At 29.5% G+C, this 24,654-nt stretch overlaps 1 protein-coding gene across 4 annotated transcripts in view; it reads right to left on the bottom strand.

Annotated features, from left to right (window-relative positions):
* LOC125860094 (uncharacterized) overlaps window positions 1-20,749 on the bottom strand; it is a 44,586-nt gene extending 23,837 nt beyond the window's left edge. The window contains exons 1-10 of one of the 4 annotated variants that reach the window (XM_049539988.1): window positions 20,228-20,749; window positions 19,813-20,055; window positions 18,599-18,760; window positions 16,910-17,019; window positions 16,472-16,580; window positions 15,994-16,149; window positions 15,750-15,865; window positions 15,507-15,673; window positions 14,504-14,634; window positions 14,030-14,424 (exon numbers count right to left, since the gene is read on the bottom strand). In XM_049539988.1, coding sequence (XP_049395945.1) covers window positions 14,317-14,424; window positions 14,504-14,634; window positions 15,507-15,673; window positions 15,750-15,865; window positions 15,994-16,149; window positions 16,472-16,580; window positions 16,910-17,019; window positions 18,599-18,760; window positions 19,813-20,055; window positions 20,228-20,635 — 1,710 coding nt within the window. In that variant the 5' untranslated portion in view covers window positions 20,636-20,749 and the 3' untranslated portion in view covers window positions 14,030-14,316. Of the gene's footprint in view, window positions 1-14,029; window positions 14,425-14,503; window positions 14,635-15,506; window positions 15,674-15,749; window positions 15,866-15,993; window positions 16,150-16,471; window positions 16,581-16,909; window positions 17,020-18,598; window positions 18,761-19,812; window positions 20,056-20,227 lie in introns of those variants that run through there. The other 3 variants (XM_049539991.1, XM_049539989.1, XM_049539990.1) reach the window with 3 other exon arrangements.
* Between the last annotated feature and the right edge of the window lie 3,905 nt (window positions 20,750-24,654).

The raw sequence follows: 24,654 nt of genomic DNA, 5'->3' as shown, positions 1-24,654 counted from the left end.
TATATTATATTATATTATATTATATATATATTATATTTATTTTCTACTATATAATAAAAGGGAGTTTATGTATATATTATATTATATTATATTATATTATATTATATATATATTATATTTATTTTCTACTATATAATAAAAGGGAGTTTATGTATATATTATATTATATTATATTATATTATATATATTATATAAACTCCCTTAGAAAATAAATATATATTATATATATTATATAGTAGAAAAAATGATTTATTATATTATATTATTATATTATGTATTATATAGGGAGTTTATGATGGAACATTCAAATGTCCCATCATAAACTCCCTCTTATATATAAGTAGAATATTTATAATACATTTTTGATAATTTTGAAACGATATATGTTATCTTTTCTGTCCCAATATATGTGACCCGGATAAAATTTTGAGAGTCAACCTATTTTATTATATATCTTTTAAATATTAAATATTTTAAGTCATTTGTAAATGATTTATTATTATATATTATATTATATTATATATATATTATATTTATTTCTACTATATAATAAAAGGGAGTTTATTATGATATTATATATTACATAAACTCCCTTTTATTATATTGCACTGTCCCATCATAAACTCCCTCTTATATAATGGTAGAATACCTAGTACTATATATTGTGGGTCCTATATATTTTGCTCAGGCAAAACATGATAGTAGGTTTTTCAGAAGCTTCTTTAATTGCTTCTTTATTTGGGCCTTTGTATGATAACAAAGGACATCTGTTAGAAGGTCTATTTTCAGCCAATCTTGTTGCTTTTATTGGGCACTTTCATTTGTGTATGAATACTTAGTACTATACATTGTGGGCCTATATATTTGTTCAGGTAAAACATGATAGGTTTTTCAGAAGCTCCTTTAATTGTTTCTTTATTTGGGTCTTTGTGTGATAACAAAGGACATCCGTTAAATTTGATGTGAAGGTCTATTTTCAGCCAATACTTAGTATTTCGAGATTTAAACAAATCTATCTTTGACCATAAATTTTTCATAGATTTTTTAAACATTTTGAATTATTAATTGTTGTAATTTATAATACTTTTTACGTTGTTTACAAATATATAAATTTCATTTTAAGAAAATTGAAGATTTCATACGCAAATTTCCAATTAAACTTAAATTTTTTGACTCTTAAAAAATGAAAATTGCCACATAAATTAAGATAGAGGGGTACGATAGATTATGGTCCTATATATTTGCTCAGGTAACTAAAACATGATCAATTTTCTAGTAGTGTTCATAGGGAACATATATTCCTATTTCTAGCAAAGCTAGAAAAAATATAGAGTACTTTTTCAATTTGTCAACAGAGAAATGAAACAGTAAATTAATGGAAAACAGACAACACGTTTTGTTGATGTGGGACATGTCAACTTTGATCTTCATGAGTAGTACTTCATCGATCTTGGATGTAGTAAAAAATCGACACATGATAATTGAGTAAATATTTCAAAATTAAGGTCAATCAACTATGAGAAATTATGTAATAAAGTCATTTAAATTTAATTTATATCAATAAAATTACTCAATTTTAGTTTTTTTCTCAATTACAATCAAATTTATTGTTATACATAGTATTAACCCACATCTTACACCCGATCACAAACCATTGTTTTTAATACATTCTTACCTTATTAAAATCACCTAATTATGATTAGTTGCTAGAATATAATTTACTCTAAATATTGAGTACAAATAAATATTATGTTAATTTAACCGCTAAAAAAAATATGACGCAGCCACTCGATACATTTATAGATAACAACTGATACTCATGCAGATGCTCATATAGTCATATTTCAAATTCCTTACTTATATCGAGTGAAATAAGCAAGGTGTCATTATCTTAACCATGAGAGTTGTACCGCAAAACAATACACCATAAAAGTTGCTTTGTGCCTTTGTTCTTGCTCCGCTCGCTTCTACATTTTTTTTTCTCCACTTTAATGGAACATTTTTATTTCCCCATAGTAGAGACTAGAAACTCATTAACTTTCTTGGTTAGTTAGTTTAACCACGAGGATTTTCTCATACTTACCTATTCAGTGTAAATAATTATTAACGAACTTGAAATACGAATGAGATCAAAAAAGTCTTCATTGGTACCAACAAGGCAATACCTTTGGTTAGATCAAAATTTAAAATGATATATCCAAATAATTGTTTTCCAATAATTAATGACAAATTTAACATTTAGCTTTTAGAGATTTGATGTTTATATAAGTCTTAGTTTTATATTGTGGTCCTATATTTTTGCTAAGGTAAAACATGATCAATTTTCTAGCTGTGTTCATAGGGAACATATATTCCTATTGTAGGCAAGCTAGAAAAAATACAGAGTACTCTTTCAATTTACCAAGCAGAGAAATGAAACAGTAATAATTAATGGAAAACAGACAGCACGTTTTGTTGATGTGGGACATGTCAGTTTTGATCTTCATTAGTAATACTTCATCGATCTTGGGTGTAGTAAAAAATTCAAACACGATAATTGTGTAAATATCTCAAAATTTAGGTCACTTGACTATTAGAAATTATGCAACAAAGTCATTCAATTTTATTTTATATCAATAAAATTATTCAATCAAATTTATTATTATACATAGTATTAACCCACATCTTATGCCCGATCCATGTGCCGTTTGGTTACTGGATAAAAGTAAAGTTAATACATGAATAATTTTGTTATTCATGTATTAATTTTATACCATGTTTGGTTTGTAAATAAAATCAAAATTATTCGTGTTTAAATTTTGTACAATGTTTGGTGGTGTGCCTCCAAATGTTGTATAAAAGTTATTCATGTATTGTTTTATGTGGTGCTTGGTTGTATTTTTGTAATCCTGCATAGCTAATACTCACATAACCTATGAAGAAATCATATGTATAATTTTATGCGGGGTAGAATGTGGAATAAGTTATGAGGATATTAGTTATACATGGATTAAAATAATAAAATTACGTATTTACCCTTAATTTGTTTATTTAATTATTTGTTTGTAAAATAATAATAAATATTAATTTACAAGATTAAGGAGTAATTTTTTATTCTTTTTTAAAAGGACTTGGTCTATATCAACTCAATTTTTTTTTGCAGTTTCATCATTTATGCCCCCCACACAAACCCACCCCCACCACCCAACCGCCCCCCAAACCAAAAACCCCGCCCCGCCCCGCACGCCCGGATCTGTTGCATTTTATTATTTGCGTGCATCGTTTATAGTTTGTGGGTTTGCGCCCCCCAGGCCACCCGAGGGACTGTTGCATTTTATTTATTTTGGATACGGCTTGTTTATTAGTATGTTTATAATTTTTGACTTTTTAAAAAAAGAAGTACATTAATTTACAATAATTTAAATAGTCAGTAATAATTTATGTTTTATAATTTCTATATAACTAAATCCTATATAAATAATATCTACATAACTAATATTTGTATAATTAATACCTACATAACTAATACTTACATAACTAATACCTAATACCTGTATAACTAATACTTGCATAACTAATACCTACATAACTAATACTTGCATAACTCTAACCAGTAACCAAACGTCCCCTTAATACGTTCTTACCTTATTAATATTACGTAATCATGATTAGTTGCTAGAATATAATTTAATGTAAACATTGAGTACAAATAAATACTATCTTAATTATATTTAACCGCTAAATAAACATATGACGCAACTACTTAATGCATTTATAGATGACAATTGATAAATGATACCCATGCATATGCTCATATAGTTATATTTCAGATTCTTCAATACTTTAGGAAATAAACATTACTCAGATACAATCAATCAAATGAAATAATTTTGATTCTAGTTAAACAAATTGAAACCTATTATTGTAGGTTCGTATATATAACTAAGATTTACCCTTAAAAAGAATATTTCACACACAAAGTTGCCATTTAGTTTTCCTAATATTTAGACATTTGAAATCAATTAGTAAAATTTTGCTTAAATCTCTTTCATTTATTATTTATATTATGTAGGGAATCCTAATATGTATAGAACTTTAATTAATCAAGATTTTACCTTCAACAAATTATTTTCTTAAGTTGAACTTTTATATATGGTCAGTTAAAGACCTAGTTCCCAGGCATCGGCATCTTAGAGGCTAGTAGAAAGCAAGTTATATTTTGTACTTGTTTTTTATTTGAACTTTATTTATAGTAGGTGTCTAAATATATATGTTGATCTTGCTTTTTCATGTGGAATTCATTATCTATTATCTTTAAACAAATGAATTAGTGACGAAAATTTTTATTAACAAGGAAAACAACAACTAATTAAGAAACTTCTTTCATATATAACACAATAAAAGAAGTTATTTATTACAAATAAAACTGAAAAACACAAAGCAACTTATATATAGAAGTTGCTACCAAACACAATAAAAAATTAAACCATGATTGAAATAAACCTAGACACACAACAAGTAACTACTAATTAATATTCACTAACTTGCATAGTGTACAAGTTTTATTTAACTTTAAACACACTTAGATTAAAACATTGTGGCATCTCATGGTTGAAGGGTAAATCTTCCATTGATGTTGTTCACCATAGGCTGCAGATCACCATACTCTTGCTGGCTTCCATTGAACTTATTGTCCACTAAGTTTACCTCGATAGCCGTACGAGACCCCTAAATAGAATCATCATCATATATGTAAAGTTAAATATTGATCGATATGGAATTAAAATATAAATTATATATTAAGCTAACCATTTTAAGCTTCCAGCCCCCGTTGAAGGCGTAATCTTCGGGAACCATTCCGTCACATTCAAACATCATAAGAGGAACATAAGTCCCTGAATCCGCAATAGTGAATTTGGTTCCAAAGCCAGGAATTAATTCGACCGTTCCTACTCGCTTACACTCTTTGCACTGAATAATGACAACATGTAAATTTATCAATCATTAGAAAAACAAAGATTACTGGATCGAAAAGTTACTAAGTAATACAATTAATTTTGTGAGTATTATTTTACCTTTATAATATGGTTGAATCGATTGCCATTATGGTAAACATATACATTCATATAGACACATTGTTCCTTTGTTGCAACGCCACATCTCTCACATCTTAGCTGAAACGAAGGGGAAAAAGAGAATTATATAATAATTTGATGTATTAATCCAAATGATCAGAATCTACATATATACAAACTTAAAATATTGAACCTTAAAAAAATATGGCATGTTGGGATCGTCAACACCTTTCCATGGCTCCATGCTTTTAATGTTACACACTTCGGCTGTAATCTCAAGCAGGAATCTCATCTTCAAACTCAAGTTTTAACTTTCAAATTGTTTTGTAAAGAGAATAGGCTGTTGTGTGAAGAGAATAGGTGGTAATGTATCCTTATATATAGAAGCCATGAAAGAAATGTCTTAGGATAATGGTGCATGTATAGACTTCTCTTTTTAATTTTCTTAATATTTTGAATTGTCTATTTCATAATTTATAGTAATTTTTAAATATGTAAATTTAATTTAAAAAAATTATGGTTTTCATATTTAAATTTACAATTAAAATTGAATTATTTGATTTTTGAAATCCGACATATATATATATATACCATGTAAACTGAAACAAAGAAATAAAGGTACTTAATAAAGATATTACTACATGAATCATTCACTTACTGCTTTTTATTTTTATATTCATAATTAACTAGTCATTTTTTAAAATATTTATGAATTTATTACTCCCTCCGGACCACTTTCCTTGTCGTCCTTGCTAAAAATATATATAATTTAAAAATAATTTTCATTTTATGAAATTACAATATAATTGAGTACGTACATTCTTTTCATTTGCTCTTATTAATAATTATTTTTCTCTAATTAAAGTAATAAGCATTGACGACTAATAAGCATAGGAAATTTAAGTGATGAGCATTATACAATGGCATAGCTACATGGTGGTAAGGGTGTCTAATTTGTTGAAAAATACTTTATATACATGATACACGAAATGATTAAATAACATATTTTAGATACCCTTAACACAACAAGCTGTTGTAGCCCAGTGGTTTCAAATGCTTGGAATGAGGTTGTGCTCGCGTGTTTGAATCTTACTAATTCTTCGTTTTGAAAAGAACTTTTGTTGTGCTATTTCTGAATACCCTTTATAAATTTCCTGATTCCGCCCCTTACATTATTTTTAATATATATATATATATATATATATATATATATATATATTTATTATTTTATTTTTTTATTATTATTATTATTTCTTTTTTAATAATAAATGTAACAAAACTATTTCTCTATATAATCTGAAATAATAGACAAATTTACCCTTTTGTGAATATGTATGGGGTATCAAATTTTATATATATCTCTATTTTTTTTTAAATAATAAATTTAAAAACCCTATTTCTATAATCTGAAATAATAGACAAATTTACCCATTTTGTGTCCAACTTAACTTCGATGTCTTCTTTTATAAAAATATAAGTTAACTTCTTCTTCTTTTTTGGTTAGAAAGATATAATAAGGTAACTTATGCTGTTTGTTTTTATTTTTTCCTACTAAATTTTTCCATTAGGAAAGATTGATCATTTTTAATTTAATAATTGAAATTTCTAAATTTTTCCATTAGGAAAGATTGATCATTTTTAATTTAATAATTGAAATAAAATTGATCATGATATTGCAGTGTAACTTTACAATATTGCAAAAAAAAATTGTTTTGTTTTTAAGACGATATTAATAGAGGAAATAATAAGATAAGTACTTTTTTTTCTCACTATACTGTTATCGAATTTGTTTTTTTGTGTTTCCTTTGAGTGATTGAATACAAGAAGCGTAAACTGAACTATACAATATTAGTATTTTTTCAACCATAGAATTACTTACATTGCTTGACTTGACTAATAAATTTACCATAAATTTTTAGAAGATATATAATGATGATGAAAAAGTGTAATAGAGTATCAAACGGTAACTTTGTACTAATATATCGTACTTTTATCTAGCATCTATCTTGTTGATTAATATTGCATTTTAATTTTAATTTTACTTTATAGGAAAACGAACAAGAAAGAGACTAAAAATTGACGTGGACCAAATATGTAACTTTCATCTAGCATCTTGTTAATTAATTTTTTATTTTTGCTTTACTTTCTGGGAAAACGAACAAGAAAGAGACTAAAAAATTGTCGTGGAAAAGAGTTTTGTTACACCTATTTTATCAAAGAAGAGAGGTATATTTAATACATAAAATAAAATAAGATATAAGTCAAAACGTCAAAGAAGATGTCTCAAATTATTTTTAAATATGAAATAAACTAGTGAACTTATTCGTGCTTTGCGCGATTATAAAAAATATAGGATGTCATTATATATTTATTTAGATATTTAATTATTTTCATAGAGAAAAATATTTTGATAGTAGTTAGATGACTTCCAACAAAGTCATAAGTTACTCTTTTGAACCATTAACATATAATTAAATTTACAATAATAATTATTATTTTTTGTATAAAATAAAATATAAAGAGAAATCATAAAGAGAACTATACAAAAAAAAAAATGCAACATTATTTTTACCCTGGTTACAATCCTAACCATTCAAAAATAAAAATAAAAAATACGAATCAATACACAATCTTCCAAATTCCTGTCGATATCCATTTCCACAAGTTGATCAGTATTCAATAGTTTTATTCTTCGAGTCAAATTAAAGGATGAATAAAATAAGTATCGAAAACGTAACAATTTAAAAGACTAATGTGAGCATTTGTCCAAAGTCTTACAATGCTTTTATTTATAGGACTATAATATGAATAACAAATAATGCCAAGAATATGACTATTAATTATTTTGAGATTATGATAGTAAAATTATGAGAATAATGAAAATAATGAACATTAAGTTTTGTAATAAAGAATATAAATGAATAGTTAATTGACATATTTATTATTCTACAATAAAAAATAGAGAAATTGTAAAATTAAAAAAGAAGAAAATAAACAGAATTCTTATCCAAAATTTATAATAAAGATGAAAAACATAAGAAACTCAACATATTATTGTATAGGTTTTAGTGTTATTTAAAACTTGTAATGAAGTATTTTTTTAATTGGAAATTCATGAAAAAAAATAAATATTTAGACATTTTCACGTTTTCAGGCATTTTATCAATCAATCAACAAGGGTCACAACAAAGAAATTCACATCATCATGTTCATCACATAGTCTTTTTTCAATTCAACCCTTTTTTATTCATTTAGATGCAACAAGTGGACAATTAAATCATTCACCTCATCCCCATTACTCCCAACACACAAGCAACGAAGTAAGTACACTAATTCTACTAGAATACGAGGGTTAGGAAGTCATTTGCCTTAAATCAATCAACAATCACTCCAAGAGTTGAGTCTTTCCCTTTCAAATCACTTCCACAGCCCCCCAATCTATAATAGTCAAGTATTCACAATAACTAACCAGAAACAACAATTTCCACATCAATTATGTAGAGAAATAGGTCAATCAACTCAAAACTCAATTTCAAAATGGAGGTTTGAATCTGAAAAATAATACTTGGAAATTATGTTTAACTCTTTAGGAACTCATTATAGAAAATCATTTCGAAAATGGAATCAAAACCACTTCAAAATAACCATTTTCCTAAGTTCTTGGGTTCTTGAATATAACCCCAAAATCTCATTTCAAAAACTGATTTGAACACATAAATTCATAAATAATAATGGGTAATTGAAGATTTAGAGTTAAGAATCGCTACCCAAAAGATTTCCCTCAAAAATCTGGTCCAAATCGCTAACCCAAAGCTCCAAAAACTCAAAAACAGGGAAATGGTGCTTAAACCCCAAAAATGGCAGTCAAAACCCTCTTTGATGTCGCAAAAACGACTAGGCGAACCCTGCTAAAAATGCGGGTCTCACTTAAGCGAAGCCTACTAAACTTTTGTGACGCTTACTTAAGCAAAGAGGCTCTCGCTTAAGAGACCAGCCTTCGCAAAAGCGAGGCTTGTAGATACCAGCAAAAATACAGCCAACTCTTAAATTATCGAAAGGAACCTCAGGATTCATTCGAAATCTCGTGCACATAAACCACATATGTGAATCAATTATACGCGACATTTCGGACTTAATGGAACCGTAAAAACACGAATTCAGAGTCTCTTTGATCCGACATCTGTGAAAATCACAAGAATTTAACTCAACGCCTAAAAAGACTAAGACAAGCTCAGGATCTCTCAAAAATAAATCAAGACCTCACCTAGGCCTAAAATCATCCCCGAATCCAACAGAACTCTCAAAATTTTGATCTGAGTATTTGAACCCCAAATATTGACCAAAGTCAGCCCAAAGGTTAAAATTCCATAATTTCACAACTTAGGACCTCAAATCCTTAAAAAGGCTCTGAATCTGAAATCGACAACTCTCAGGGGTAACTTTTACCTTTTGGGACTGATAGAATCGATGGAATTTCATTCGACACTCGAAACTCCAAAAGACATCGAAAACCACATTCTTAACAGCTTAGCCTTTCAAATTCAAAACTTACCAAAATCTCAACTTTTAACTCAAAGTTCAAAATCAACTTTTCAAACTCAAACATACAAGACTCGGGGTCAATCACGGGAGGACAAAACGATAAATTCACAAAACTTTTCAAATATGACCGATCGGGTCATTACATATAAATCGTCAAATTACAATTAGTTGTCATGAAGATTCAATAATGAAATAATAATAATAATAATAATAATAATAATAAAAAAAAATAAAAAAAATAAAAAAAAATAACAATGATTAACTAGCTATATTTTAATATAATTGGATGACCATCTTTTGTATATACTTCTTACTTAAATCAAATCTCTAAATTATCTTCCAAACATAAAAAGTTTGACTCAAAAAATCTAGTCAGAACAAGAAAAGTTTGACTCAAAAAATTTAGTCAGAACAAGAAAAATTTGACTAAAAAAATCTAGTCAAAACAAAAAAAAAATTGACTCGAAAAGTCTGGTCAGAACAAGATCGAAATCATAAACGGCATATATTTCAAGATGATAAGATGTAACTTGGTATCTAATGCACCTACATTTAGTTACATGCCAAAATAGCTACTACAGACAACTTAGTATTCTCTAATTCAAACTATTTAAAAATTTGTAAAACTAAATTTTCCCTATAAATAGGAGTCAATCCTAGGTAAAGAAACACACAACAACAGAAACATAATTATTTGATCCCCTCCCAAACAAACTCAATTCTCTCTCTTTTGTTATGAATAGAAAAAAGTGAAGTTTGTTTTCGTTGAAAGTAAAACTGACAAGGAAGTCTCATACAAGAAAAGATAGAAAGAGTTCTTGAAAAAAGACTTATGAATTGAACATTTTATGGTATTGAAATGACTATAATCATATATAGTTCATACCACAATGAACTTGTGGTGTTTTCAAATCATGAAGTTGCAATCAGTACTTCTACAAAATTTAGGGATCTTTCAACGTTAGTTTTTAATCAAAAAATATGGTGATGAAAGAAGAGTTTACCACACAAAAAATTGAAACGATGGAGAAATAACTGCGTAAGGTGATGAAGGAAATCACGAGCACATTGTATAAAGTGTTGAAGGGAATATCAAAGAGAATGTCTTTCCATGCAACACTTCATGCATTATGTTTCTGATTTCCTTTCTTACCTTTCGTAGTTATTCCTTCATCATTTCAATTCTTTGCTTGGTGAACTCCTCTTTTGCCAACATATTTTTTTTTATTGAACTAGCATTTGAAGATTTCTAAATTTTGTAAATATATATTGTAGTTGCATGATTTTGTTACATGACAATTCATTGTAATAAGGACTATATATGATTGTAGCTACTTCAGCACCGCAAAATGTGTCGGGTTCATAAGCCTTTTTCAAGAAACTTTTTTGTCTTTTTTTATATGAGACTTATTTATCAGTTTTACTTACAATAAAAGTAAGCTTCACTTTTTCACGATTCAATTTAAGTATGTGACCAGTGCTAACTGGAAAGAATCTCAAAGCAAGCCTTGAAATAAATCTATAAAAAAATCAGGAAGAATTTTCTCTGTTTTTGGGCCTATTCAATTTTTCCTTGTCTTAGAAGTCAATAACACAACTAATAACTAACCCAGGACACAATATCCATCAACAATTCAATCGTCATGCAATAATATCAATTCTTCTCCAAATATGGAAAGAAATTTAAAACTAGTACTATTATATAAGAGGGAGTTTATGATGGGACATTCTATGTGTCCCATCATAAACTCCTTATATAATATATAATATAATAAATCATTTTTTCTACTATATAATATATATAATATATATTTATTTTTCTACTATATAATAAAAGAGAGTTTATATAATATATAATATCATAATAAACTACCTTTTATTATATAGTAGAAATAAATATAATATAATATATATAATATAATATAATATATAATAATATAATATAATAAATCATTTACAAATGACTTAAAATGTTTAATATTTAAAAGATATATAATAAAATAGGTTGACTCTCAAAATTCTATCCGGGTCACATATATTGGGACAGAAAAAATAACATATATCGTTTCAAAATTACCAAAAAAGTATTATAAATAATAATAATTAACAACTTAAAATATCTGAAAGACATTTTAAAAGGGTTAATTTTGTAAGTTTATCCATATCACATAAATTAGGACAAAGTGACCAGCAATGTAAGTTATTTGAAAGTTACATAAAAATATTATAAATCACAATAATTAATAACTTAGAACTTTTTTTTTTAAAATGCAAATTTGGATGACTCTTCAAATTTCATTTGTGTCACATAAATTGAGACAACAAAAATAACATATATTGCGTCCATTTTAATTTATTTGTCTTAATTTTTTTTATATTTAAAAATTGCGTAAAAAAACTATAGATCATGATAATTGACAACATAAAATATTTCAAAAATAAATACATATAAAAAAATTCGATTAATTCTTGAAATTAATCTATCGTTAAAAATTATGTATAAAATACAATAAATCGTGATTTTGACCACTTCAAATATTTATTAAAAAAACAGAAAAAATAAATTGACTGATTCTTAAAATTAATCTATCAATGTCACATAAAATGAGACAAAAGTAGTAATATGTATTGTTTAATGTGAAATTATTGAAAACTACGTAAAATGTATTATAAATCTTAACAATTAACAACATTTGATTGAATCTTGAAATTTTATCAATGCTACATACATTGAGACAAGTGGAGTAATATATATTAAGTATTTAAAAATTACGTACAACCATATTGCTTTCTGTAGGCTTCGAATTATCGTGGTCATTTTTTAGGCTGATACAAGTTTTGTACATTTTTTTTAATATTATAAATCGCAATAATTAATAATTTAAAATATTTTTAAAAATATATTAAAAATTTAGTTGGTTTCGGGAATTTTATTTATACTATATAAAATGGGACAAAGGAATCAACATATATCATTTACAAATGACTTAAAAAACATTAAAAATTACAATAATTACCAATTTAAAATATTTAAAAGCTATATAATAAAATAGGTTCACTCTCAGAATTCTTTCAGGCTCACATATATTGGGACAGAAAAAATAACACATATCATTTTAAAATTACCAAAAAAGTATTATAAATAATAATAATTAACAACTTAAAATATCTGAAAGACATTTTAAAAGGGTTAATTTTGTAATTTTATCCATATCACATAAATTAGGACAAAGTGACCAATAATGTTGGTTATTTGAAAGTTACATCAAAATATTATAAATCACAATAATTAATAACTTAAAACATTTTTTTTTAAAAAATTAAAATTTGGATGACTGTCCAAATTTTATTTGTGTAACATAAATTGAGACAACAAAAATAACATATATTGGGTCCATTTTAATTTATTTGTCTTATTTTTTTTTTGGGTTTTTTATATTTAAAAAATGCGTAAAAATACTATAAATCATGATAATTGACAACATAAAATATGTTTTGAAAAAAAAAATACAAAAAATTCCACTCATTCTTTAAGTGAATCTATTGTAAAAATACTATAAATCGTGATAATTGACAACATAAAATATTTCAAAAATGTTGTATGTGGGTAGTCTTATTGTGCCTTGAATAGCGTCAAAGAAAGTACAAGTTTATAATAAAAAAACTCTCCTTTATTCACGCAAACAATCGCTTCAAAATCTCCATTATTAGCCCCAAAACATACCATTTATATTATTGAGCCCGTGCCCGTGCTTAGCACGGACAACATTACCTAGTTCATATACAAATGAAAGTTTCCCAATAAAAGCAACATGTTTAGCCTGAGCAAAATATATAGGACCCACAATATATAGTACTAGATATTCATATACAAATGAAAGTGCCCAATAAAAGCAACAAGATTGGCTGAAAATAGACCTTATAAATAAATGTCACTTTATATATTCATAATGATGGATTTCTGCTAGCCAATAATACTGAATGCCCTGTCGCATTTGCTTGTCATGCAACCATATTGAAAGAGACGGCTGGAGCTTAATTCAGAGACGGAAAAAGATTGAAAACTTCTCTAAAATAATACATATGTTCATATATAAAAACGTCAATTAATCAAATGTCTTAAAGTATTAAGGTGCTTAGGGTGCCCTTGTTAAAGTTATTGCCTTGATGGCCTTTTTGATGTTCCAAGTTCGTTGGTAACTATTTACGGTGGTAGGTAAGCAAGAGGAGATCCTTGTGGTTAGACCTACTAACCAAGAAAGTTAGAGTCTCTGGTCTCTAGTGGAGAAAAAAACGGGTAGGACCGATAACAAAGCAACCTTTATGGTGGGTTGTCTTTGCGGTCCAACTCTCAGTTAAGATATTATGGTGCAATATCCAACAGGATTAATTAGTTTCTGTGTTATCGTTTAATGTTTCACCCCAAAAAAATTAAATATATATGCTTTGAATAACTTGAGAAAATAAGTTTTTTTTACAAGAATGTTTGGCTAAAATGGATCTTTGTTAATCCTAAATTTAATCGTTTCCATCAATTGAACAAACCATCATTTTTCACTAGTCCTGCTACTTCATTAGACTGCTGCTTCATGACCTGCATTTGTATTCTTCCACTTTCTAAATCCCATAGGAGTCTATATCAGCAGTCCCAGAACGCAGCAAGAACAATTGCAGACACAAGAAATTCAACTAGTTGGAACTAAGATGTACAACTGGTTTATCACCGAAGCTCAAGCGAGCAAACACATTCAATATGAGGTGTGTGTGGAAACATGTCGACTGGTTGCAAGCTACTCAGTCTATAACGTCCTTCTATATTCTGCTCCGGCTGCATTTGAAATATGTCATGGACTTTAGCAGAGTGAATGATAATAATTATGGACTAATATGAAAACTCAAATACTTACCACACCATAGCAGAGATAATTAAGGTCACGAGCACAAGTGGCGGGATTACACGATACATAAATGATGCGTGATGCTCTCAATCTTAGCAAAAATTTGATCAATTTTATGTGCATTCCAGGGCGATTAGGATCTGCAGGTTCGGCAACATAATATAAATGTAAGCAAGTTTATGGGAACTCCAAAGGTGCACCAGGAAAAAGGTAAAGATTGCAATGTATCAAGTAGACTAAGTACTAAATCATGGTCTCACATTCCATTCACATAACATACTTGAGAATGCCATCGGAGACCTCATTTCGAGACCTGCATAAAATATTATCTACCACAGGAAGACAACTTTATGTTGAGACGTTTAACTATAGGGAAACAACTTCCTCGTTCATTGTTTTTGGAATAAACATTCTATGTAACATGAAATTTTCTTATTCGGAAGGATAAGCCAATATTAAGAATCCTTAACACATTGTAACAGAAGATTCTATGAAACTTCCAAAATTTCCATTATAGTTATACGGATATGTACAAGGTGGCTACTTCAGGCTGTCTTCTTACTATGGCTCATAGCCTCATACCACAAACTGTAACCAAAGTTCTTCGCCTTGGCCATCTAGTTGTTGTGTTGATCTCCATCTTTTTTCATAGAAATCTAACCTAAAGACCTGGCCAAAAGCAGATCAAACATCCTGTTTTAACATGACAGAGGCGATGCTTCCTTTCTAAACAATTTTCACACTTCAATGTAAGTTAGTTATTTCATTCTGAATATTCTTATACCAGCAGGAGTGTAGGACTACTGATCTTACGATATCACCCTGCTGCCAGGTAGTGAATTGGGAACTTAAACTGAAAGGGCATTCACAGAACAATTTAGTCCCGGGAGACTTAACCAATAAAACATTCCTAAGCGTTATACAACCAAGGTTTTGTTAAAGCAACGGAAGTTAAAGCTTCAAATGAAACATATCATCCATCAGGAAAACAAGAAGAGAAATAGAGAATAACCTGTGATAACAATGTCAGGCTTGGGCAAGTTGCTGGCGAAGGACGAATCAATTTTATTCAAATCACCTTCGATGAAGGTTGCATTATTGATGAAATTTAGAGTGGCATTTTGACGTGCATCTGATACAGCTTGAGCTACTACTTCAAAACCATAAACATGCTTCACCCTGCAAATTGAAATAGAAATAAATGTCAGATCAGCAAAATCTAGAACTTGCAGCTCAGAGAAGAAAACCTATATACCTTTTGGCCAGTGTAAGGCCAATGGTTCCTGTCCCACAAAATAAATCAAGAACAATTTCAGACCCATCTCCTTTAAGAAATGCACAATCCTCAATTAATTTATAGAGAACATCAGCCTGCAAAGTTCAAGAGTTTGTATTTAGCACCAAATTTTTTTTAAAAAAAAAAAGAAAAACCAAACAGGGTTTGGAAGTATAAACGGAAGAGATCAAGGTACTAGCCTAGCCATTTCTTTACCAAATACCTGACGTGTGTTCGTCTGAAAGAAAGAGTTTGCTGAAATCTGGAAAGTAAGCCCTCTCAAAATCTCTGTGATGGTAGATTTTCCATACAACGTATATTCCTTCTCCCCAACAGATGTGTTGCCGATAGAAGTATTCACATTGTTAACAATGCTTACCTGTTAAATATCAATGACAAAATTTAGTAGCGATGATACCATAGATAATTTTTCTATAGCAGATGCAGACTGACCAATAAAAAAGTAACTTTGTGGAAAATAGAAGGTTCGGTGGCATCTCAAAAGAACGCAATGGCCAATGGGTCCACCTATAGGAGAGAAGAGCTAATTAAGAAATTGACTCATGAAACCAGAACTTGGCTCACGATGGAAGTACTTTAGTGGTCGAAGTAATATGATTCCCAGAGTAAGCAATCAATATAGGAAGTTCTTCACCTAAAGAGACAAAAGAATGAAGTTATCTGCAATATGTTAAACCTACCACTTCAGGAATAGTTGAAATTTTCTCAACAAGGGGCCTCAAGCATTCAGGATTGTCAGAAGAAGTTACAAAGTTAACCATAAGTTCAGGAAGACCAGTTTCAATATTCCTGAAAGGAAACGCAGTAAGAAAAATTATCGTTAGGTGCAAGGTACATCATACAAAAGATATGAACTTTATATACAGCATGACACAGACTAAAGCTTCCTGGGGAAGAATCTGAAAAATGAAAGACTTGAGACTTGCTCAAGAACCTAAGAATTCAGCCCCAAAACATAATCTGAAACACCTAATAGTAAAACTATATACATTGCTACTCAAGGATCTTGCCAGCCACCCCAATGCCCTATCCCCACTGCCCCACCCAAAATAAGAGAGGAAGAAACGGATGATGACTTCAATGCTTTATTCACAAAGGGGAGAAATAAGATCAAATACCTGCCTGATCTAAGCATTAGATGCTTCAGAAAGCCCGTGTGAGAGTGCACATTCCACGGAGAAAGCCCCAACTCTGGATCCCGCCAGCATTCTTGCACAGTTGCGAGAACCTAAATCACAAAATCATTTTTATACAAGAAGAAATTACAGCATACAAAGAAAAAAAAAATAAAGCACAAATATCACCGTCGAAACAAAAAAACCCATATCAAATCATGACTAATCGAAGGCAGAATTGAAAAATAATAGATGGAAAAATTTATTCCAAGCTCAAATCTGTGAAGAGTACAAATGAGGGAAACAAGATGCTCTCAGAGCTGTCTAATCGCATCATTAAGGCTCCTGCTGCAGAAAAATCTAAACATAAAGATCAACATGAGCCAAAGTGATAGGTCTTGAATCAGGTTAAACCACTAGAACTCAGAAAATCTCATTTCTGTCTCTTCAATTCCAGGTATCGTAATAAGTCTGTAATTTGCTATCATCTTTACTAGTGGAGTAAAAAAAAAAAGGGGATTTTGGAGTTATCTGCCATCTCAATTCAGATTTTCCTTCTCAACCTAGTACTCCTCCTTCCTCTTCACCTCTGTACACCTGTGCTACCATCAATAACTTCTAGGTTGATATGCTAAATATTATTGGAGATGTGCTTCCCTATCTCTGTTACCACTTTGAAGCTGATGTATCCGTGAAACTCATGCATATTTTCATTCTCTTTCTCCAAGACATTATGATGCTTTCTTCTCCCCTCCTGGACTCCATAATCCTCTACAATGACCGTCCTCCTCCAAGTTGCACGACTCTCATTGCCAGATTTCTGAATCCATTTTTCAAATAGTGCTTTATTAATGCTTTTTTAATGCATTATAATGTTATTTTTAATACTTTGCATTAAATCATTTTACCCTAACCCCCTATTTCTTAGGAGATATGACTACATTCCAGTTTACCACATAAAACTTCTTTACCTCTTAATGTCTCCAATTTCAAAGTCACAGCTCTCTCCGCTGGCAAATACAAACCTAAAGTATGTGGTTATGCTATGCTCAATAGTGTGCTACTAATGAATACCTCTTTAACTCCCCCCCCCNCCCCCCCCCCCCCCCCCTCTTTTTGACAGTTTATCTGTCTTTTCCCATTCCTTTGCACTTCCTCCCTACAATATGCTTGTTTACTTCACACCAATGTTATCAAAGGCGAAAAGCGCAAAAAAGCTCTAAGGTCTGTGGGGGCTTTAAGCGCAAAGCGCAAATAAAGCGTGGGCTTTAATGAAAAAAGGCGCAACGGGAGAAAAAATACAAATGTATATGTTTAGTCCAAGACTAAAAATTATAAACATAAATGACAAATATATGACCAAAGAAGATGAAAACAGATTATGATAAAATGAAATATCAATTGTTTAGTGTCACTTCTTCATAAGAGGCTCATTGGCCAGGAAAAGTTTGTCTTAAAACCTTGATGACGACATTGAAGCGCACATAAAGCGAGGCGAAGCACTCAACACGTTTTGAGCCTCGCTTCAGGGCTTAAGCGCACCTAAAGCGCGTGTTTGATAACACTGCTTCACACACCTCATAAACAGTAAGTCCATCGAAACTTAAAAGACCATGTACAGTTAAAAAAAAAGGAGAAAAAGGCAGACGTTTGGCAACTAAATCTAGCTACATTCAATGGCACATACCATACCTCATTTGCTGAATCACTTTGCAATAAGCACTTATTCACATTTAAAACTTTATCAAAAAATCCAGGGGCATGCAGACCCAAAGCATAGACACATTCATCAGTAGATTTTTCTTGCAGCTGTTCAGCAGGTACCCATCCCTTTGGACCAAAGGAGAATTCCATCTGCATCACATGTAATGAAAAGACAGTAAACATATCAGCTTTCCACTTGTCGAAATTCGTTCTCTCTTCTTTGTCTTTCCTTTCTTGTTTCCCCTTTAGATTTCTGAATATCAGAACTACTATTGCTCACATATAATAGTAATAAGAAGGCAAAACCAGCAGGTGAAATAAGAAGGTGGACAAAATAAGGAAAAATTGCTATACACATACAAAGAAACCAACATAATTTTTCATAAGTAAAGGAAATTTACTTTCAGAATCTTCATATAGACTTAATAATAAAACAACATTATATCACTGCGCCTATAAAAAAAATAATCAAGCATCTTTTAATGCAATGCAACCGTAATCAATAGCCAACCTTGATCTCCCTTAAACTAGTCACCCCACTCATATAACTTTTAGCACATTATCATTTCTCCTTTGTTTTTGTCTATTCTTCTTGAAAATCCCCTTATATTAATAACTTGTGTTTAATTTAAATTTTTGTTAAGTAATTTAGATAAAATGCTAATGCATTTGGTGCTCCATGATTTCTCTCTCTCTCTCTCTATATATATATGTATATATAACTAGAGAGGGAGAGAGAGAGAGAGGCGCATTATTTGTGTGTGTGTGTGTGTGTTTAAGTGTGTTGTATAAACCAGACCATCTAGTGGAAGAGGCGCATTATTTGTGTGTGTGTGTGTATGTTTAAGAGGCATGAAATTGTTTAACGCCTTGCCAGGAAAAAAATGCACCTTTTCTCTCTATTTGAACAAATCATCTGATTATCAAAATGTTTCCTTATAACATATATTACAATATAATTCCATACTTCCAACCATGACTGCCAAGCCGAATGAAGCATTGGCAGTCAAAAGTATGTCTAATTCTTCAGACTCCTGGCCACAACAGCAAAAATAAGCAATATACAAATAAAGCAAAGGTATGCAACCAAAAAGGAAAAACTGCCAAGCAATGCTGTCTTAGATTGCATTAGTAGTAACAGTAACTAGAATTTCTAGTCAAAATATTTCCAAAATAAAAATTCGGTTGGATCCTTTACTGACCTTGTTCCTATAGTGAAATTGGATATCACAGGGAACAATGGGTTTCATGACACCCGCAAATTCTGGTTCTTGATCAGAAAACTTGCCCACATGAACAACCAGGTCACGAACTTGTTGCTCTTTGGCCTTGAGCTGGGCTTCATACGACAAACTCTGCGTCTTGCAACCTCCACAGTGTGATGCATATTCACATGGTGCTTCAACGTAGTCCGAATGAGGTGTTATTGTTTTCAACTTCTTTACCTGCCCTCCTTATCAACATCCATAACATCAATCAACACATTGGCACAAGTCCAATAAATTTACATCTCTATACTATCCTCGCCAATTGAAAGAAAACACGCTAAATCATTCAAATCAAAAATAAATATAAGCATTGCAGTTAATCAAACCGGAAAGGATAAAAAGCAGACACCTCGGCGTAATTATCTTTTTTGCGAGTGACACGGCCAATGAATCGTTCTCCAGGGAGTGCACGATCACACATGAGTACAAAACCACTGTCAGCAACCTTACAGACGCCTTTTCCTTTGAAAGCAAGGGATTCGCATACTAGCTCCAGTGTTTGCCCTCGCTTCGGATAATAAGACTTATTAGACTTGTAATTGTTGTTGTTGCTAGTACTAGAAACCGATTCCCGTGCATCTTCTTTTGGAATTACGTTCAATTGAATGTCTTCAGTATCTTCAACTGGGGAAAGAGAAGCGAGAGTGGTGGATGAACGTGAACGTATTGATGCAGCTGCCGTTCGAGCACCGAATTTGTGGAGCCATATGTTAGAAGGAACGGAGCGAATGCCCAAAGTTGCCGCCGCCGCCGCCATTTTCAGTCGGAGTAACTGTTAAACCATAGACGCCGGAAATAACTCCGACTCCGAGTACGTAAGATACTAGGCGGTTTAAAGGATAGGGCGGCTAAAAAGAAAAGAAAAATCCCAAAAATTCTGATTTAACGGTCGGGCTGGCTGGCTGGCTGGATCGCCCTATCTAGTGGGCTTATTTATTCGTTGGGCTATAGAATTGCATAAGCTAATGTTAAGGATTGGGTTTGGGTTTTCTACGACTGGATTTTAGGCCCATTTTCTAGTAAGGCCGGATGCCGCGATAAGGTTATGATCGGAGTACACTCTACCATTTTTAGATCCCACTTCACTGGATATATTGTTGTTGTTATTTGTTGTTGCTGGATGGCGAAAAATTGGGATGGTAACAGCTCTTAGCTTGAAAAACTTCAGACTCAGTTATGAAGTTTGGCTTTAATAGTTTTAAACTTTAGACTAAATTTTGAAACTTCATACTTGGATTATGAATGATTAAACATTAAATGTTTTTTAAAAATTGATTACAATCTAAATTATGCTCTTAAATAGTATTTTGCACTTTGTATGAATGTCCTATTATATAAAAACTAGTAAACTTGTCCGTGCTTCGCGCAGTGTGAATTGCATTTTATAAATTTGTATTAATTGAAAAGTCAATTTACAATTATAATTTGTTTAAAAAAACACTTTAAATGTTATAAAATATATTGAAAAATGCTCCTATTTGATTTGATTTTCATTCAACAACCAAAATTATGTTCAATAAATTTCTAATATGTTGGCTTTCATATCAACTGTGGCTTGCAATAATATTCAAATTTAATTTAGTGGAATGGACAAAAAAACTATAGGTATCTTAAATAAGTAGAAAATATTAAAAATATAAATGATAACAATTTTTCAAACTTTTACCACATGTTAAATCTTCTCAAATGCTAAATGACGTGTTCATTGAGTTCATAATCTTAGTATACTAGAAGTGTATAAATAACAATAAGCTTTTTCTTCTTTTTTGAACCATCAGACATATGATTAAAAAAAAATATGAAGTACAAAATAAATATATCTACATTTTTTTGTTGTTCTTCTTTTCTTCACCTTGTTTTGTTTTTCCTTTATGTTTTCATAATTAACTTATTAATTGTTAGTATTAGTTCTTATTAATGTCACCGTAATATAAATTGCACACATTCTTATTGTTGAAATTAAATGATTATGTAAGTAACTTTTGAATAATTACAATAATTTAATGTGAGTTATGATTGTTACTAATTAAGAGTGAAAATTATGAAAATGGAGAAGTGTGAATTATGAGAGTATGGCCTTTTTAAAAAGATAAAAAAGGAGAATCAAACATTAGTATCATCTCCTCCCTTGTTCAATAAGTATAATTTTGATTTATTTGGTGGGACAAGTCACCCTAATTATACTATTCCAAAATTTTAATTCATCCAAATATTTTTTTCAGTTTCAAAAGGATTTATAAATCTAATTTATCTGAATTAAATTATGCATATGTAATTCCAATCTAAGAATATATTTGAATATTTATATTAAAAAAATATTATAAAATAATAATCACTTTCCCCCCCTTTTGATTTTTCTCCTTATTTTCTTATTATATTATTGTTAGAATGACTATCCCAGTTACAATAAAATATATGTCATACTAATTGTATCCTTTTTGGTTAATTAATTCACTTCTCCTTGATTATTTTATTCAAATCCCCCAAAATCATGTTTGGGAAATCAATTTATCCTATTATTACGACAAGGCCAGTAGGTTCTCTATAAATTCAACAAAAAAGATAAAGAAATCAATTGATTTATACTACACAAAGAGTTCTTATATTAAAGAAACCTCAATTGTCAAAACTTAAAAAATTATAGGAAGTGTGAGGAAGTGTGAGGAGCTTGAAGAATATTCTTAAAGATTTTATTTTTATTCATATATCATTTGTTTTGAGATGAAAGAAATAATTATTTTTTTTAATATGTTACTTGTTTTGGGAGCATTTAGAAATCGTATAAGGAGAGGTTTTGTTTGTGAAAAATAATAATAATAATAATAATAATTTGATATAAAATTAACATAATTATTTATTAAATTTAAAACATGGCATTTACCTTAGGAAAATAAAATTTGTTACATTTGAATTCACACTAATAATAATAATAATAATATAAAATTAACATAATTATTTCTTAAATTTAAAACAGGGCATTTACCTTAAGAAAATAAAATTTGTTACATTTGAATCCACACTATAACTATATACAAGCTTACAACAAAAAACATATGTAGATAAAGTTTGATGTATCGGTAATGATTGATATTCTTCAAGCTTAATCCTGACAAGTTCCTTTCACAAATAAGATAATATATATGTCGATCGCTTCCATTTTCTAGCAACTAAAAATTAGGCATCAAAATTACATACAAAGTTACTAATTATGGAGACAATACCAATAATGATAAAAAAAAAAAATTAAAAGAAGGGAAAAAAGAAAGAAATAAACTTCTTGCAAAAAGAGTTTATAATGAAAAGAAGAAAAATAAAAAGAAGAAAAATTGAAAAGAAAGTTATGAATGAAAAAGGATGTGTTGGAAGTCATTAATTTAAGTATTTAATTATATTTTTAGTTGTTTTATTTATTATTCTAGAATAGGGTTTAGTTTTAGAGTTTCATAAGGATTAGGTTAAGTTGTAGTTATTAGTTTGGAATAGGATTTAGGTCTTCTACTTTCATAAGAATTAGAATTCCTATTGATGTAATAAGATTCCTATTTAAAGGGGTTTTTGATGAATAAATCAGTAACTCATAATTAAGCAAAAAGCAAGAGATCGGAGTTCTCTCTTCCATTGAACTCTAAGGTTTCTGTCTCCCTTTAAAGAGCTGAAGAGATCGGAGTTCTCTCTTTTAATGAACTCTAAGGTTTCGGCCTCCCTTTAACGAGCTGATTTATATATCGCCCTGTGAATCGATTATTCCCTAAAGATTCATAACAATTTGGTATCAGAGAATTGTTGGACATTTGCTTTAGTATTTATAGTTGGCAAAAGCATTAGTAATATACGAATATGAAAAGATTGATAACGTATATTTGAGTAATTATAATTGAATGGCTATTTAGTATTTTCTTTAATTGAGTTCTATTATAAAAAGACTTAATTAGCTTTAAGAAAGAATTAAATATGACTCTCTTTAATATTTATGAGTTTTTTGTATTTTAAAATTTTAAAAAATGGCCAAAAAAAAAAAGAAAAATTGATTTCTAGCCCTTAGAAACATGTCACATCAGCATGTATAACTCCTTTATATTATATATAGATTGCACTTTTCGCACTTTAATGGAGTTTCTTTTTCAGCTACTACTTAGATATTGTTCAAAATTTGAAAATATATAGTTAAAGCTCGTGGATTCGAGCAAAACATTATAAAAGGTCCTCTAACGTGTATAAAATATTCAAATTATTTTTAAAAATTATTTAGATTATAATGTAAATGATTCATCAATTATAAAAGACGAAAAAAAAAATAGATAATCTATTATCTTATTAAATTAAATAAAAATAATTGTCTTCGAAAGGGACAAGTGACAACCGACTAAAGCTTGTGGACCTCGGTAGAAGTTCTTTTCTTTAGTAACGAAGCATGCGTCAATACGTGTAGTTTGTAGACATTTTTATTATAAGAGGTTTTCTTCTACTTTCGATGCGTTTATCTATATGTTATTAGGATTAAAATATTTTTCTAAAGTGTCTAAACAAACATAATATCCATTTCTTTCCCATGGATTCAAGTAATATAAAATTTTGTGATGATCCTTCTACTGTTCTACATATAAATGTATAATATTCTTTTTATTTCAAATTATTTGTTTTATTTTTCTTTTTAATTTATTTTAAAAAACATGTATATTTCTTCTTTGCAATTTCTTAATTTCTAATTTTTTATATATTTTGTTCAAAATCAAAAAATTAAATAATGTTTTAATACGTTCTAATTTTTATTCATTT

The sequence above is a fragment of the Solanum stenotomum genome, chromosome 3 (genome assembly GCF_019186545.1).
Source record: "Solanum stenotomum isolate F172 chromosome 3, ASM1918654v1, whole genome shotgun sequence".
Taxonomy (NCBI): Eukaryota; Viridiplantae; Streptophyta; class Magnoliopsida; order Solanales; family Solanaceae; genus Solanum; species Solanum stenotomum.
Note: the sequence above shows the minus strand (reverse complement) of the source record. Positions and strands in the feature narration are given on the sequence as shown.